Source organism: Salvia hispanica, chromosome 2, assembly GCF_029641045.1.
Source record: "Salvia hispanica isolate PSC_SH4W2 chromosome 2, Shi_PSC_v1, whole genome shotgun sequence".
In the NCBI taxonomy this organism is placed as follows: domain Eukaryota; kingdom Viridiplantae; phylum Streptophyta; class Magnoliopsida; order Lamiales; family Lamiaceae; genus Salvia; species Salvia hispanica.
The window spans coordinates 5,008,276-5,026,237 of record NC_142693.1 but is presented as its reverse complement, the minus strand read 5'-3'; the positions used below and the strand labels follow the sequence as shown (position 1 = coordinate 5,026,237).

Genomic DNA, 17,962 nt, shown 5'->3' with positions numbered 1-17,962 from the left:
TCTCGAAGGTAACAACACCGCAAATTAAACCAAACGAGCTTTGACGAAATAGGTAAGGTGAGGACAAGGCTTCAATTGAGTGCAAAATCTTGTCTTTTCTAGTGTTTGTAAGAATGTTTTCAAGAGTGAAAACCTCATTCTTATTGAGTATGATGCAAGAATGTTTGTAAAAACTTGATCATTAGAGAGTCAAGTAGTAGTATACAAGGAATATCATTGAATTTAAATGTGCAGTACAACATCGTTGCTAATTGGTTTTTACTTTTTACTAAAGCTCAAGGCAAATCTCAAATGAAGACTTTTTAATATATTAATGTATGATATTGCTGAAATTGAAAAATATGTAACATAAACTACAAAAAGGAGACATACTTTTTCACATATTCAAGACACTGAAATTAAAAATTGACACTTATAAAATCATTAATTTAGAATAGGGGTGACGTAATTTGGTAACGTGACAGACGACGCTGTTGAAGGGTTGTTAGGCGCAGTGCTGAGTGGCAAAGTGATCGATAATGGTGGGAGTCTATTTTATAAGTATAAGTTATGTAATTGGCTACTTGGGAAATAGTTTGATTAATTTTTATTTATTTATTTTGGTTTTAACTACAGTTATATCGAACGAATCCGACTAATCCTGTTCGACCGGGCTTGCAGATTAAGGCCGAAAGTCTCCCAGCAGGTGGCGGAGTTTGAACCCGTGACCTCATGATCACTACAGCTCCGCGCTGTCAACTGCGCTGCGACCCAAAATGGGTTACGTTAGAATAATGTTCCCACTCACATTTCCTATGAAAAATAGTAACCATTCTGCCTCTTGGATTTGGATAATATGATATTGATTATACTCACTTCGTCTGCTATAAAAAAAAAATTGAATAGATAAAAGTAGTGAAATAGAGAAAATTTTTACACCAAACAAAATTCCCTAATAATCATTCATTAAATAGCTTTACAGCCATTAATTAGAATTCACTTGTAATGGAGTGAATTAACAAAATAAAAAATTTGATTGGCATCTTATAATATGTTGTTTTATTTGTGCTCAGTAGGTTATAAAATAAAAGTTCAAATAGAAATAACAATAATAAAACAATAAAATCGACGTATAGACAAAAGTAAACGCTATATCCAAAATCACTACGAGAAACAAACGGTTAAACACAATAACACAAACAAATGGATAGCATAGTGTCATACCTTATCCATTAGAAAGATCAAAAACCAAAAATGAAACACTTGAATCAAAACGATGAATAATTTTTTTTTATTAAGATAATAATACAAGAAGATAAAATCTTATTCAAGAGACTAAAATAGAAAACTACAACTATTGATTGGCAGCAAATAAGGCTTAGTTATTACAGACCTAGGACCTCTTTTGTTTTGTATAGTAGTTTTTTGTTTTTTTGGATTTTTATTTGAAAACCTCTTTTCCTTTTTAGGGGAAAAAGACCTTACTCTTATTTAAACCCATATTAAGCTTTGGTAGGTGAGATTCAAATAAAGAAATAAATATTCAAATAAATGTAGGGTAGGGAGGTCTAACATAGTCAATAAGCAATACTATTTGAAATATTGAGCTCTAATTAACGATTGTATTTTCATAGTCACAGATTCTAGACTTTTGCAATAACTTATATTTGACCTACCATATAAATCCGAAGGACAATATCAAGTGGGCATCACTATAATTTGTAGTATTAATATCCTAAAGTATGACGTCATATATATTGATCTTCATTAAATATATATAATTATCATTCTGGAACATTTTATAATTAGAAAAAAAAAATAGATGGAAAAAAGAAGAAAAAAGTTTTGGAAACAAAATATTAGATGTGGACCCTCAACTTTCAAGTGGGAAGCATTAATTGATTTTAACAGTTAAGGCTACCAATAACTAAGCAAATCATATTTAAAAGTTACATTCCTCTCTATTATTGTTCTAAAAATTAAAGTTTTAGTAGTGGACCTTTTTATTAAAATACTGATAGACAGACACAGGATTATAAATGGTGACATATTCAAAAGATAATAAAATAAATCTTTTTATGGGATTTTTTAATTTTTATATATTAAATCTAGTACTATATACATAAATCATTTTAAATATTCGAAATCCAAAACTTTGATATCATGAGTGTAGTACTCTCTTCGTCCCACCATAAATGTTTTGTATTCCTCCAATTTAAACTAGGTTATTTTCTTTTTTAGCAAAATATAACACAATTACACTTTACTTTATTCTCTTTTATTTTATACTCTTTTCACTTGTATCTAAATGTCATTTTCTTAAAGTGTCCAAAAGAGAAACTTCACTTATGACCGAACGGAGGGAGTATATCACAAGATACATAGAAGGTTGTGAATTTGTTTTTGCATTTATTGTTGCGTTCGTCTCCTTTTATTTTTTCTATAATTGTTTTAAATAGAACTTTCATTTTTTGTCTAGATTTCGTTATTTCTTATTATTATTTCGATTATAAATTGTTTATGTAATGCTAGATCGCCATATTTTTTAGGACATGTACTGCCCTTTTGTTTTTGTTTTTGTTTCTTGTGTATTCCATGTGATTTTGAATGTATAAAGTTGTTTATACATTGATTATATTACTTTGTGTGTGTTTCTATATTATTTTTTTTTGTTTGAATGTTGCATAACACATGAAAAAACAAGTTGAAACCTAACAACCCACAAATTATCAGATGTTGGACTACTTATTTATTTATATTTATATAGCTAAAGATTTTGAGTAGAATAAAATAAGATTACACTATGCAATGATTACCTAATTTGGCCAATTGCATTAGTAGATCGAATTTACTTGAACCATATATATACCAAAGCCACCCCCACAAAGTCATTATCATACAATATTATTCTCCAACACCACACCACCACGTAAATTTAGTGTGTAACAACATAGATTCAACCACTAAAAAGGAAAAATTAAATAAAGCAGTGTCACAGTGCAAAGCACTTAAATTAGTTGGATGATGCAAAAACAATGGAGATTGAAATTATTTATGGCCCAATCAAGTTATCAAGTGTCAAGTTATTTTCATTGAACAACTGTTTCAAGAACAAAGAGTCACCAAAACACTCTCAACTAATAGTACCCACATTTAATTTCTACAGTAATAGTCCTATTAAATTTTTGTTGGAACATAATGAAATATGTCATGACTCATGCATGTGTGATAAATTTCCTATTTTGTGAAGACCATGTGGATTGAAAGGATAATTTATATCTTAATTGCGTAGTATAGGCTTATAGTGTTTTTGTTTATATTTTCAATTAAATTTTCAAAAAATAGTTAATTAACAATAGGGTGGTATTCAAATATTCAAATGTATATATATAGGAGAAAGTAGCATAGAGAACTCAGAATCATTTTCACCAATGTAATACCCAAAATAACATTTGCATCACCAATATCTTTCATAGTACTATAAAAATTGGAACACACAACAATTTTTTTTTACCATAAGTCATAGTAACCTATCTACACACTTTTTTCTCATGCCATTTATAGGCCACCAACAAAAAACAATTTTATCTAGTCTGAAACAACTAGGAAGCCACCTATACAATGAGAGATTCTTCATTTACATAGAACTTTTGATGCAAAATTGCATGCCATCCTCAGTTGTGGGGCTTTTTGCTCTTTTTTGGTGCAGTTTTAGCTACGCTCTCGGGTATATCTCGCTTTCGTTTGTTATTGCAGTTCTGATTGTTGTCACCGTTGTTGTTCCCTCCAGTGCTCGTTGAACTCTTCATCTGCAACTGCAACGTGTCTTTGACGAAAAATCTCAATCTCCACAAGGTGGATTCACTCTGCAAAGAGCACATCCAAAGTCGGAAGTAGTCAGAGTTAGTTATGGGATTTTTTAAGTAAGGGTGTAAAGAAGAGGACTGTGACATGATCGGACAATGTTGAGAGACCTGTGCGTCAATGTCAACTTCCACAGTATCTCCTGATGCTTGAAACGTGGGGTCGTTCTGGGAAATTATTTCTAAAGCCTTATTGATGTCCTCGGGAGATAGACGAGTGATAGCAGTCCCAAGTCGTTTCTTCTCTTCAGTTGTCATCTTTCTGAAACAAAACATAAATTTAAGCATCACATATATGTTCAGACCATGACAATCGATGTATATTCAATAATAATATGATCTCAAATGATACAATTTTAATGATTTACAAATGATACTACCATATATCTGATTCCAAACTCATCCCAGCTGCCTAAAAATGGTGCAACCCGATATGATACTCATTATCTGAGTGTCACTACCCATACTATTAATGCAAAGTCTCTTTTCGTGCCTTTTTCTTCTTCATCCCTACCATCTGTTCATCTTGTCGATGGAACCTATTGTCCATCAACAGGGACTAGTGTTGTCAAACATACTACTCATATCACTCTTGATAATGCCCTATTTGCTCCTAAACTCCCTATAAGTTTTGTTATCTATTACTATTAGTCATCTCACCAAAACGTACAACTGTTGTAGCTTCTTATCCTTCCTATTGTGTCTTTCAGGATCTATGGACAAAGAGGACAATAGGTGGAGGACATGGACATGGCAGTTTGTACTACATGGCACCTGAAAAATGCATATGAGGCAGCACCTCACTTGCTGCGAACAAGGCATAGATGGATCATGGGTTTAGGGTCACCAAAACGAGTCTTCTCTGGGGAAATGGATTTCCATTCCAAAACTGGGAAAAGAAAATACTTACTAGACAATGCTATCCTGCCCTTTAGTTTATAATATGGGTAGTTTTCATATCTATTTGTTTTAGGATGAAAGTCACTGGGGCATTAATTCATAACTGCAACCATAATTGCTAGAAATTACAAAGAGTCAACAATTAATAGTGAAAGTGGCCCTAGGATAAGAGTATCATAAAATGATAAACCGCATTTAAAATTACTAAGTAAAAAAGCAAAAGATACCATAACAAATAAGGAAACTAAATAACCCAAATAAATGTCACTTTGGGGAAACATGCGCTTTGGGTTCAACCCCATTGCTTTCCTCTCCCATAACACCCAAAAAAAAAAATGAAATTCTTATTTTCATCGTCAAATTAGAATGTCATAACCACACCTTGCAGTGGATATATCACAAATTAATTATACACCAAAAATAGTCAAGATATCACTAAAATGTACACACTTTATGTAAGATGTCTCATGGACCACATTGTTATAATAGAAGATCCAAGAAATCTATAAAAAGTCATGGAAGGCAAATACGAAAGCGTAATCAAGATATTATCAAACAGAGCAAATACGTACTAAGTAAATCAATAAGTTATGTTGAGAGAGAACAAACCTGCATTTCTGAAGTACCAAATCTTTGAGTTCCTCAATATGTGTGTCAACCTCATCTAGCTGGAATGGTTAATAAATGCTTTCAGATCATTTCCATGAGGATATCTTAGGTAGAAAGAAAGATAAAGGTGGAGAACAAACTAACTAATAATTTCCCTTTCCTTTATGTTATCTATCAAAGTGCAAGAGTCTTTTTTCACTTACTTCAAAACATAATTCTCTAGCCATTTTGGCATGAGCAGCCTCTTGTGCAAGATGCACGTCTAGTTGCATCTCAGCTTCTTCTTCTTTCCGCCTTTCTTCCTGTAAACAAATCTAGATGTCAAACAGTGAATTTGAAGGGAAAAAAAAAAAGAACTACTGAAATTGTTCTTTATTGTAAGCATAGAGGAAGTTATAAAGAAAGAAGTCAACATTGCAACTACAATGGTCTTTTCAAGGAACAGACAAAATAACCTCTTCATCAACTTTTGGCAGAAGTTGCAACCATTTTGTCTCAAACTTGTCCAACAAAGTTTTGGCCATAACATGAACATCATCTCTTTCTTCGTTATATTTCATTGCATTCTTGAATATCAGCCTCACGTCAGCGCATATTTCTCGGACATTTTTATATCCAGTACCATCTTTGGCCTCCATTCTGCATTTGATAGTGCTGAAATCCATGGGTTTCTCTATAACCTAGATTCATTTATAAGCAGTTATAGAAACATAGGAGGAAACCAGAAGATTGAACTCTGGTGACTTAAAGAGGCCGAAACAAGCGATGAGATGGAAATATACTGAAAAAATTCTCCCATGTGTTATTATTCAAAATTCTTACCAATTTATTCATGAACATATTGGTAAACAGATCTTCAAATTTCTCCATAAGCATTTCGTATTTTCAGCATGCATGAATTAAAGCATGACAAGTAGTAAGTAGTTTTTTGTTTGTTTGCATGTAATTTATTTATTTTTTTTGGCTTTTTATCATTATTAGTATTATCTTGTGTAGTTTACGTTTTAATTTTTATTAGAGGGGAGGGGGAGTTGTTATGAAAATAAAGAAAATCAGCTTAACCTCATAGTAGTCATGCAAACCAAGACCTACTACATCCACAGGCTGCAAAAATGGTCCCGCCCACTGGTGTTGAGTTAACTGAAATTGCAAAAACCAGCAACAATAATTAAGCAGCAAACTAAAATTAAGAACTACAATCTCATCACACTTGGAAGTTAGAATATAATACAGGGCTAACATTGCGATTCAGCTTGTACTATATACAACAGCACTCTTACAAAATTCATCAAAGACCAGCAAACCACAACCAAAAGATTTCATTCACCAACAACGTATTTTAATTTAATCCTACAGGGAAGTTCTTTCGTCAACATTATTTTCTGAGTTCATAAGCACATTCCCAAAACTTGTAGATCGTCAAGAGGAGGAAACGAGAGTCAAACATTAAATTTACAAAACCAACCAAGTCCGATGTCACGTCAATCTAAAGCTAGTGCGAATGAAAATTGTGGAGCGACAAATAAAGTATTCCCCTCGCTCCTTATTAATTGAGTCGTTTTCCATTTTTGGACATTCCAAGATAATTGAGTCATTTTTATTTTTGGCAAAAAGTAATACATCTTCTCTTTCCTACTTTATTATCTCTCTTAATCTCTCTAATTTTTTTCTCTTTCCTACTTTACTCTCCCTCCACTTAACGCACTAACCATCTCTTTCCTAATCTTCATGCCGAAAAGAAACAACTCAATTAATAAGGATCGGAAGGAGTAATAAATAGATTCACAAACTGGGCATCACATTTACCACAAAAGAAGATTAAGCTGGAAGAACCAATAGGGTTTACCTGACGCAACATCGTCCCAAACTGGCGCATAAGCTCCTGCATTCTCTGAGCAGCAGCTGCTTCCCTACTTGCTATATCTTGCTGCTTCTTCTTAAAACTGCCCGCAGAGAATTTCTCCCTTTCTTTGTCCTTCACTGAAGAACCACCTCTCGGAGTGTTCGGGAGCTTCGTATTTGAACTCGAGTAGAATCGCTCAATCTCATTGAGTTTATGGTCAAGCTGCAATTGCATAGATACAAACTTCATCACATATACAGTTGCCAAAACCTTCTTTTGTCTCATAATTCACTCCCTAATTCACTCCCATAGTAGAATGCTTCCTTCCACCACCCATTTTTGACACATTTCCTAAACCATTTTTTCTTCCCAATTAAACCTATTACTGATTCAGAAGTGTAAAATTCACTAGAAATTCCAACAAAACACAATGAAATATACTACTACAATTCAACCAAAATTGTTAAAAAAAAGCTCAGAAAAAATGCACCTGGTCAACTTTTATGAACAATTCATCCACGCCTTGGTTCAAGGTCTCCGCTTGAGACACATCCATCGCCGCCGTTTCTGGCGGCGCTTCAAGAACTGAATCAGTGTTTGCCTCCATCGCCTTTGAAGCCATAAGAAAAGGTCGTGAATCAGATTCTTAAAAAATCCTCCCTAGAAATAAAAAGAGAATGCAAAACATTAAAGAAATTTGAAGGATTAGCCCCAAAACTTACAATCAAAGGACCAAATTTTTCCAGGAAATTGCCTACACTTGACTAAATTGAAAGATGCAATATTCTATTTATTAGAATTATTCAATCGCAAAAAAACAAAACAACTTTTTTCCCAATTCACTGAATACGGATTTCTGTTTGCCTGGGTTTTAGGCTTTTAGCAGATTTAGAAACTAAAGCAATTAAAATTAATTGCTCTTTTCTTTCTTATGGCTTCAACTACCTAAATTATGTACACTCTCCGTTTTGCGAAATATTGTTCAAGTTTAACTCAGACAAGAATTTTAAGAAATGGCAGGAAGAAAATAAAGTTGAAAAAATTAATGGAATGATGCTCTACATTTATATATTCTAAGTGGACTTTTTTTCTTTTAGAAATGTTCTCATTCTAATTGACACATTTTTTAAAATAGAGACATCATTTTCATTACTTTTCTCCTCTCTTACTTTATTTTCTCTATATTTTACTCATAAACCAACACTACACAAAATCTCGTATCGAAATATAAATACTCTACTTAGAGTGGGACGGAGGAATATTAGTTTTATAGTAATTGAATATGAGTATAAAGTTTTAGTGGAAAGTGAGATCTATTTAAAAAAATAGGGAAAAAAAAAAGTTGACAATTTTTCACGGACGGACAAAATGGCAAAATTGGACAACATTTCACCTACGGACCAAATTGGCAAAATTAGACAAAGTAAATAATTAATTTTGTCTCACTATTTTTGGACGAAATTATCCCCATAGTTACGTCACGATAGAAGAAATATGAATAAACTAAAAAAAAAGTGTCATGTTTTTATGGATCGGAGGAAGTATTAATTTTTTCTAATAATTTTATTTTTTAGGACTCGATAATTATTTTCTAATTTTATTTTTTAGGACACGAAAAATATGAATCTGGTCGATCATAAAAAAGTTTCGACCATCTCCAATGATACAATAAAACCTAAAATGGAATAAAGATTTAGCTCTAACAGTACTCTAAAATCAATCTCATTTTTAGTTTTAGAGTAAAAAGATAGTACTACCTATTTTTAGGTTCACAATAAACTGAAACCAAATTTTTTTAATTTTGTGAGTAAAAAGACATAATATAGAGAATATTCTTTTAAGTTTGAATTTAATGTAAATGATTGGAGTAAAATTGTATTTGAAGTAATATTTACAGTAAAATAAATTTAAATTTAGCGTAAATAGTTAGAGACGTCGTAAATCAAAGAATGAAGATAAACAAATCTATTGAAAACAAACGGTTTTATTAACCTAGTGTTAAAATGTCTTACTACAATTTTTTTAGTAATATTTCAAAAATACCTAACTATAGGCAAAATTATTCAAAACAAACCGTTTTATTACCTTATCGTTAAAATATCTCATACTTTTAGTAATATTTTAAAATTACCAAAATTTAAAACTTTTTAACCAACATCAATCGACGTGGATAATAAACCGAAGCGGAGACCCGACATGGATCCGAGACCAAGATCCGCCATCGAGGATCGGGTGGCCCGACCCGGTTGTGCCACATGCTATCTTACGTGTCAAGTCAAAGGCTCGCGCGAGAAGTCACGTGCCGCCACCGCTGTGCATGCCCGCCACGCAGTCTCCTTCATTCTCTATATCTGACTCACTCTCTCTCCTTTCTCTCTCTCCATTCATACAGAAAATCAAAAGATTTAGCTCTGAATCAGCGTTTGCGATGGCAAAATCCTACGCTTTAGCCGCCGGTAGTACGGACAGAAATGCTGCATTGTCGCCGGAGGCTCCGCTCGCTCCGGTCACTCTGCAGCGCCCGGTGCGGTCCGACTTGGAAACCTCCATCCCGAAGCCATGTCAGTTGCTTATCTCTTCCGTTTTATCTAATTTTCTTTGTGAATTTAGAATATAATTTGTTCTTTTTGTCCGTCGTTAATTGTCACATGTTGATTCGGCTTGAATTTTAAGAAATGAGTGGAAAAATTAGTAGAATGCGGATCTTACCTTTATATAGTTACTCCTTCCGTCTCTTATAATTTGTCACCTTTTGACCCTGTACGGGTTTGAAGAAATGTAAATCGAAAGTATGTTGAAAAAATTAGTGGCATATGGGTCCTATTTTTATATATATTATAAAATGTGAATGAAAATGAGTCAGTAAAGTATGGGGTCGATTACCAAAAATAGTGAAAAGTGAAAGGTGATAAATTTTTAGGACGAACGGAAAAAGAAATAAGTGATAAATTTTCAGAGACGGATGGAGTAATAAAATGTGAGTTAAATGAATTAGTGAAATGTGCATTTCATTGTTAATTAGTGGTACCAATAAAAAGTTTAGTGTGACAAATGTGACAAATATTGGCAAATGAATCAAAATGAAACTAGTGACTCCGGATGGATGGAGTAATAATGTTCTTATTATTAAATTCTATAAGTTGTTAGAATTTGATTTCATTAGTTTATTTAGCTTTGATTTATTTCCCTTGTGGCGATAATTATTAATCCCTACTTATCAGTTACATAATACTTCAATTTGATAAGTAAAAACTTATTTGGAAATTTTTACTTTATTAGTGTGGATTTGGCCTGGGGAATTCTTTTAGGAAACTAAAACATGGAACATATGCAGATATGCTTATTTTGAGGTTTTACAATTGAAAATGTGAAAATCTATTTAGAAACTTAGTGAGTCGCTCTTTCAGATATGGCTAGGGGATTGGTAGCTCCGGATATGGACCACCCGAACGGGACGCCGGGTCTGGCACACCACAACTTGAGTGTGCTGCAGCAGCATTGCGCTTTCTTTGATCAAGATGATGATGGCATCATTTATCCATGGGAGACCTATTCCGGCTTTCGCCAGCTCGGCTTCAACATGATCGCCTCATTCGTAATGGCGATCTTCATCAATCTTTCAATGAGTTACGCAACACTTCCGGTAAGTTCTCGATCAACCCACTTATGCTATACATGCAACACTTCCGGTAAGTACTCCCTCCATCTACCATTAGGAGTCCCATTTCTTGGCGGCACGGGTTTTAAGAAATGTTAAGAAAAGTAGGTGGACAAAAATTAGTGGAATAGAGGTTTCACTTGTATATAATAGTTTTAAATGAAATGTGAGTGGGATAAGTTAGTGGAAGGTGGGATCATATTACCTTTTATGGTAAAAGTGAACCGGGACTAAATGGTTTTGGATTTTGTCAGGGGTGGATTCCGTCTCCTTTCTTCCCGATTTACCTTTACAACATACACAAGGCCAAGCACGGGAGCAGTTCGCGAACATACGATAGAGAAGGAAGGTAGGTATCGATTTGATATTAAGAAACATAATTACCTGATTAATGAACTCTAATTGGAGATTAATAATCAGGTACTGCCCTTCGGAATTTGAGAACATGTTTAGCAAGCACGCCGAAACATTCCCGGATAAACTTTCGTATGGTGAGATGTGGAGCATGACCGAAGCAAACCGAGAAGCATTCGACCTTTTTGGGTGGTACGAATCATCATCTTCATCTAATCTTTACTTGAATTACTCATGTGACGATCCTCTTCCTCCCTAATTAAGTCTTATCATCCCCCCTAATTAAGTCTTATCATCCCCTTGCTTGAGCTCCGATCCAATGATTTTGAAATTTTTCTCAAAATATTATAGTAAATTTTTTAAATTATATTTTATAAATATGTTTCTCTTTGTTGAATGATATATTTTCTTTTTTGGGATGTCTACTCTGAGTAGCACATTTAACACATTTTGAAAATCGAATATCATTTAAATTTATATTTTATATTGATAGTTTTTGTAGTACTATAATTAATGTATTTCCTTTTTTTGTTATTCTTCTTTGTTGCAAGATTAATATAAAAATTGTAAGAATTTAATTTTTCGTAAGCTTAATTTAACTTGTTTTAAATTTTAATAAAATACATTGAATGTGCAGGGTGGGTAGCAAGGTGGAGTGGACAAGTCTGTATATTCTAGCGAGGGACGAGGAAGGCTACCTCTCGAAAGAGGCGATACGACGTTGTTTCGACGGGAGTCTGTTCGATTACTGCGCCAAAATGCAGATGGGTGCTGAGGGCAAGATCAAGTAAATTTGATAAGCTTATTTCAAGATGTTGTTGTAGTAGTAAAATATAAACATCTATCTTTGACTATTCGTGAATTAGCAATAAATTAAATCAAATATGGCTGAAGGTTGAACGTTTTTTATCTTTATTTTTTTCAAAAAAATTAACTAGGGCATCAATTTTTTTTTCTTTTTGAAATAGGGCATTATTTTTTTCAAGGTGGTAGCATAGCTAGTTTTTAAGAAGGTATTAATTACTTCATCCATCATTTTTTTTTTCTTTTTAGTCTTTCTCCACAAAATATAAAGTTTTCTATTTAGAAAATTTTTATTCTCTATTGAGTTGTGGATAATAACTTGAAATTTACTGTGATTTATCTCTCACTTTCTATTGGACTTAGGGGGTAGGAAATTGTCTTTCTGAATTTGTATAAGAGAAGATTTGGAGTTTAGGAAAATCTTTTTTCAGTATAAGAATAGGTTTGGGTTTTAGGGAAAGAAAACATGAGAATTTTTATACCGTATAACTATGAGGTATTTTGTTTTTATGAAAGATAAATAAAATCATATTATAAAAATATATTATACAAACTATTGGACACTAATTTAATCTATATAGAATAATTTAATGAAACGGTCAAATGTAATTGACCTTTTGCTACATATTTTTACATTAAATATCACTTACTAACGTGTAATTTTACTAATAATTAATTACGTGTATATATATGCTACTATACAAGTACATTGCTAATATAACAACTTCATGGTGGTTGTTAAATATAAAGATAAAATAGGTCTTTAGATTTATCCAAATCATCACATATGCCAAATTAATTGCTCAAATTAATCAACTCCCTACTTAGATCCAAGATTGAATCGGATAGTTACACTTAAAAGAATTTACTCCACTTATATGTGCCAAAATATCCGAGGAGTCATCTTCTTCTTTCACAACCTAAAACACCACACATATACAAAATTAAATGCACATTATAAAAAAATAATAATAAAGTTTGGTCAAATTCAGATTCATTTGATAATTTCCAAAATTATCTGGAAAATCCATGAAGTTCGAAATTATTCTCAATGATTTCACCATAAATTTTTTAGTGAAATAGTATCTAATACTCCATGTCAACAAGAAAAATCAAACGCCGACATCATGCCTGTAGGTTAAATTAAATGATGTCGTCTATTTTTATAGAAACAATGTTGTTTTATTGAAAAATAGCAGCAACACCATCCAAAAAAATTCGGCCTACTATTCTCGGGATGTTTTTATAGAAATATCGTTTTTGTTGAAAGTTACAGGACAGACTCGAATTTGACCAAATCTGACGGTTTTTCAGGCAATTTGCCTAGAATAAAATATCGAAAACAAGACGTACCTTTCTTTGATGATCCGGTATGGAAGTCGAATATAGACCAACATCTTCATCCACGTCATCTTCATGGTTGTTTCCCATATGCCTCCCAACTTCTCCCAATTCATCATTCTTAGCAAACCTTCCTCTCACTCTAGGCCTGCTATCTGCTAGGGTTTTCCGACAAGCATACTGCATCCATGCATGCATTCATATACATATATGCACGTGATTATATATATTGCAGAAAATTTTATTAAATTTGGAAATATAAATATATACACGAAAATGATGACCTTGATTTTCTTGCTGAAGTTTCTTTCGTTCCTCTTCTTCAAATATCTGTGAATCTTTCTTTTCCTTTCTTCAACTGAGATCTTGCCCACTTTGTACGTGGGATCTTCCAAGCTTGAAATCTCTGATGCTAGAGATGAAGTGGTGGTTGTGGTTGCTCCTCCATATAGATGTTGGCTTTCATTACTTAGTGTCTTAGTTAAAGAGTCCCACAAAAATAAGTGATTAAATAAGAAATAATAGAAAATTATAGTTAAATAAACAAAAATGTGAAAATAGTAGCTGATGAAATAGAGAAATGTGAATATTACTAGTAGTCAAAATGAGTTTATTATTATTTCCCCATTTTTACCTACATCGATATAATTTGTTTTTGCTATATGGAAAATGTTAGCATGACTCTTTCGTTCGATTTCACAAGGGCTAGGCTCGATCCCATATATTGAAGCGTATTTGATATATGAAGGGGAGATAAATCAATCTAATGAGAGTAATATCAAATAGGCTGATCTTTAAATATCATATTCACTGTGAGACAATTCATATATGAATATTTAAGCACGCTTATGGAGAATTAAGCTAGAGGGGCAAATGTATCTCAAATCCTCCTATATACATAATTTATTTGTTTTAATCTTTCATTAAATGCCCCCTTTAAATTCTTAACATTTCTTGTATATTTTTGTCTTCCTCGGTATAAATTTCTAATTTCGTCTCTTTTTGTTAGATTCTGGGCCTGTTAGCTTCGATGACACGTTTGGTTCAAACATCGAGCCTGCTCTAATACTATATTAGTTTTGATATGTGAAGTTATCTTAATGAGATTCTATCTTAAATTCAATTAATTATAGATAAAGTGATGATCATTATGTATAACTAAGATTCTATCTTTAATTTTTTATTTTTTTGTATTAGTTCATTCAAATAAAAACCTTTCTTATTTTGTCAAGTGTGAATTACCTGGAGATCGGTAGAGCAGTTGAAAACTCTTTGCATATTATCAGGGATGAAAAATCCATTATTATCAACTTGAAATTCCAAATCTTGAGATGGCAACATCCCCATGAAAGCCCCTGAGCTCTGCGCCGATGGGAACGGAACCGTAGGCGGCGGCAGATACGGCACCATCATGGAGTCCATCAGAGAGCCCCCCGGCTGCGGCTGAGACGCCTTCAGCCGCATGAAAGACGGCATGCACTCCTCCTCGTACCCCGGCCACCGCTCGCCGTACGAAGACCCGTTTGGCGCCATGTCGAGCTGGCTGCTCAAGGAGGATATGTCGAACGCGTCCTGATCAGCATCGTCGTCGTTGATGTTGATGTTGATGTCGATGTCGTTGTTGTTGTTGTTGTTGTTGCTGCTGCTGCTGATGTATTGGTGGTGGGAAAAGGATGGGGACGTGGTGAAATCTATAGCGGCCGAGATGTCGCTGTCGTCGTCGAATAGGATCGGCGGGGGCATGGTGTAGTCCTTGGGCGGGGCGGATGGTGGCGGCGGGATTTCATTGTCGTCAAGGATGTTCATTCCGGCGGTAATGTTGGAGAGGTGTATTTGATAAGAAGGGTGTTTTTCAAAATTGGTTGACCCAACTTCTGAATTTGGGAATAATTCAGACTCGCTGAATTCCAATAAATGGTTTCCAATGGGGCTGCTGATTGCCTCCTGCTAACAAAATAAACAAATTAGTCATGATTGAACTATTATATATGTACTCACTCCAAACATATTGCTTGAATGTGACTTAAGTCATCTTAACAAAATCATTATATTATGTACATGTAGTGATGGATTTGGGGGGAGCGCGAGAGGTTGACCGATGCCTAGACTGCTACGTGGGCCAAATTTTATTGTACGATCGGCCAAAAATGACACGGTCATCCTCAATCTGTGGATTTTTTTGAAGAAAAATGTCGTTTTGAGATTTTAGTGAGCGGGAGGGGATGACTGACCCTCGTACTATTGGAGGACCTAATTTTACCCTATGATCGGCCGAAAATGTCATAATCGTTCTCTCGATCCACATAATTATTATTGACAGTATCATTTTGGGATTTTTTTTTAATTTGCATTGAAAATTATGATTCTACGCAATGGATATGCACAGAGGCGTAGCCACCAAATTATTTATTTTAATCTATGCACTAAATGTCTCTCCCAATTCTAACAATTTCTCCAAATGTACTTTGTCATAAATAATAGGCTCTGTTTCTGGTTTCTGGATCTGTCGATGTGTACATATCTGTATAAATATGCGATCATCCATATTCCAAGCCACAATCATGCTCCGGCCATACCACACTCTATCACGTTATCATTCCGATCAATTTATGCGCCAGACCACAATTTCAACAATCCATGTTCCAAATCAAATCTCGATCATACCATAGACTCATCTCACATTTCATTTTTCCATTATTTTGCAATTTTATGCATTCATTTTATTTTCGTTATTGTAAATATAAAATAAATATTCAAAGATAACACATTTACCTCATTAAATAAGGAGAAACCAATCTATATTATTGCAATATAAACAAATTATACCAGAAAAGTATAAGCAAAACATGCATGTGTTCCTTCAATAGAAATGGCTTAAGAAAAAATTGCATGAATATATGATGAGGATAATGAAAAATAAAAGAATATTAATCAAAAGCCAAAGGCAATTACAATGGAGAGTTGCTGATCTTGTGGATGAACCATCTCCTGCAACATTATTCTCTCCCACAATTAAATTTAGAATAATAACAAACTAAAACACAAAAAAAGAATGAGAGATATATATAGATCGGATCGGCTTTCCTAGGAATACATGCTTACAACATTTTTCTCATCGCCACTTTCGATTTATTCAGAGGTTGAAATTAAACTCCAAAAAGAAATGGTAGCTAAAACTTCAAAACTATATATGTATTGGACAATAAAGTAAGATCTTTTGTTATTTTGGGGGGTTTGGTTTTATGAGAGAGATTATGAAATGATGAGAGAGAATGAAAGAAGAGTACTAACTCTCGAATTCAATATTACTAATGTGTGGAGGCAATATCCTTATATATAGTTTGGTGGGACATCTAGTCAAACCGATCTTATTGCTTGTCCATACGCGTTTCTCACAACCAAATCTCCGGGAGAGGGTGAGAATGAAAACGATTAAAATTAAATGTAATGCTCTGATATAGTATATGTTTTTTTGTAATAAGAGAGTAAATGATATACTATAACACAATTCAAGTAGTAATTCCGTTTTGTTAACCGTAATAATTGACTTTTGCGGGATATTCGTATCTTGAAAACGTTTCAATATTCTTTCATCAGAAATTAACATGGATGAATAGAGAGTCCTTTTATTGTGTGTCACCAAGTTTCCATTCAACCAAGCGATGAACTAATGGAATATTTTATCTATTTTAATTAGTTTCAACAATCTCCTAAGAAATAAATATCTGCTATTTGGTTTTGTTAGGGATGAGTAAAGTTGCAAACAATATATAAATGTTACCCAAATTCAATTAGTACGAGGCATTTCAGAGAGCAACCGAAAAGCAAAACCGTGAAAATTAGTTCAAAGCGGACAATATCATACTAATTTGAAGTTTGAGTGTGCATCGATGAAAAAATTATTTTCGATCATTCAATACATTGAACCACAACTGATTGGAAATTTGAGAAAAAACTTAAATATTATAAATTTATTTTGGCATTATATACATTGCACGTTTATTTTCCTCCCCACATGGATACAAGTAGATAAACGGGAATTAATTCTAACTCCCACATGAGAAAAAAAAAAGATCTCGAGAAGAAAATAATCCTATTTGTCCACTGTACATGGCTAAAAGTCATTATACAATGACCTAGAGCATTATAATAATTAAATGAACAACATTATAACGTAGGTCGTTATAAATATATGTACAAATTACATTTTTATGCAAATTTCTTCGTCCGAATGTTTGCGATTGAGAATTCATTAGAATTCTCTTAAAATTACCTTCAATTTGATTGGTATGCAAAAACATACCTTGAGTATAGAGCGTGACATAAATTTAAGTTTTTTGGGATCTTTGTAATTTTTAAAGGATTGTTAACTAATGACCCGTTCAGGTTCCTAGATATAACCAGATAAGGGCCCATTTCTTGTGCAATTGTGGTGTTGAAGTACCCATTTAAATTTCTAAGCGGCCCTAGAAATGGAATATGTTCCATTTCTCAATTTAAGTGCGTGTGTGGTTTGTCTCGGATATTTGTACAGTGGGTAAAAATTATGGTTTCTGATAGGGAGATTCAATGAGAACAGAAAAACGGATATCTGAAAGTCGTGAAAAACAC

The 17,962-nt window shown here is 33.4% G+C and overlaps 3 protein-coding genes across 4 annotated transcripts; 1 reads left to right on the top strand and 2 right to left on the bottom strand.

Annotated features, from left to right (window-relative positions):
* Positions 1-3,401: 3,401 nt before the first annotated feature.
* Positions 3,402-8,158, bottom strand: LOC125194959 (transcription factor GTE6). Of its 2 annotated transcripts, XM_048093194.2 has the most exons (9): positions 7,917-8,158; positions 7,685-7,804; positions 7,198-7,416; positions 6,414-6,491; positions 5,807-6,031; positions 5,555-5,653; positions 5,352-5,410; positions 3,954-4,104; positions 3,402-3,845 (listed from the first exon to the last, which is right to left on the bottom strand). In XM_048093194.2, exons 2-9 carry the CDS (start codon positions 7,799-7,801, stop codon positions 3,654-3,656), a joined length of 1,140 nt encoding a protein of 379 aa, XP_047949151.1. In that variant the 5' UTR covers positions 7,802-7,804; positions 7,917-8,158; the 3' UTR covers positions 3,402-3,653. The 2 variants fall into 2 exon arrangements, with proteins under 2 accessions (XP_047949151.1, XP_088919855.1); XM_089063729.1 differs by lacking the exon at positions 7,917-8,158 and having other exon boundaries at positions 7,685-7,823.
* A 1,408-nt stretch (positions 8,159-9,566) lies between these two features.
* On the top strand, positions 9,567-12,099 carry LOC125211782 (peroxygenase-like). The gene is made up of 5 exons (XM_048111718.2): positions 9,567-9,755; positions 10,602-10,837; positions 11,107-11,201; positions 11,273-11,398; positions 11,844-12,099. The coding sequence occupies exons 1-5, from the start codon at positions 9,623-9,625 to the stop codon at positions 11,995-11,997; spliced, it is 744 nt and encodes a 247-aa protein (XP_047967675.1). The 5' UTR covers positions 9,567-9,622; the 3' UTR covers positions 11,998-12,099.
* Positions 12,100-12,639: 540 nt separating this feature from the next.
* LOC125211773 (uncharacterized) lies at positions 12,640-16,636 on the bottom strand. The gene is made up of 5 exons (XM_048111695.2): positions 16,304-16,636; positions 14,594-15,295; positions 13,636-13,827; positions 13,364-13,531; positions 12,640-12,930 (listed from the first exon to the last, which is right to left on the bottom strand). Exons 1-5 carry the CDS (start codon positions 16,346-16,348, stop codon positions 12,835-12,837), a joined length of 1,203 nt encoding a protein of 400 aa, XP_047967652.1. The 5' UTR covers positions 16,349-16,636; the 3' UTR covers positions 12,640-12,834.
* Between the last annotated feature and the right edge of the window lie 1,326 nt (positions 16,637-17,962).

Excerpts from the sequence above, each read along its gene's own strand:
- LOC125194959 (XM_089063729.1), bottom strand. The coding sequence starts at position 7,816 with ATGGCTTCAAAGGCGATGGAGGCAAACACTGATTCAGTTCTTGAAGCG. Across the intron at positions 6,492-7,197 it reads TTGGGACGATGTTGCGTCAG|TTAACTCAACACCAGTGGGC; the intron begins GTAAACCCTATT and ends TTGCAATTTCAG. Across the intron at positions 6,032-6,413 it reads GTTTGCATGACTACTATGAG|GTTATAGAGAAACCCATGGA; the intron begins GTTAAGCTGATT and ends AAATGAATCTAG.
- LOC125211782 (XM_048111718.2), top strand. The coding sequence starts at position 9,623 with ATGGCAAAATCCTACGCTTTAGCCGCCGGTAGTACGGACAGAAATGCT. Across the intron at positions 9,756-10,601 it reads AACCTCCATCCCGAAGCCAT|ATATGGCTAGGGGATTGGTA; the intron begins GTCAGTTGCTTA and ends TCGCTCTTTCAG. Across the intron at positions 10,838-11,106 it reads TGAGTTACGCAACACTTCCG|GGGTGGATTCCGTCTCCTTT; the intron begins GTAAGTTCTCGA and ends GGATTTTGTCAG.
- LOC125211773 (XM_048111695.2), bottom strand. The coding sequence starts at position 16,348 with ATGTTGCAGGAGATGGTTCATCCACAAGATCAGCAACTCTCCATT. Across the intron at positions 15,296-16,303 it reads AAGATCAGCAACTCTCCATT|GAGGCAATCAGCAGCCCCAT; the intron begins GTAATTGCCTTT and ends TTTTGTTAGCAG. Across the intron at positions 12,931-13,363 it reads TACCGGATCATCAAAGAAAG|GTTGTGAAAGAAGAAGATGA; the intron begins GTACGTCTTGTT and ends GTGGTGTTTTAG.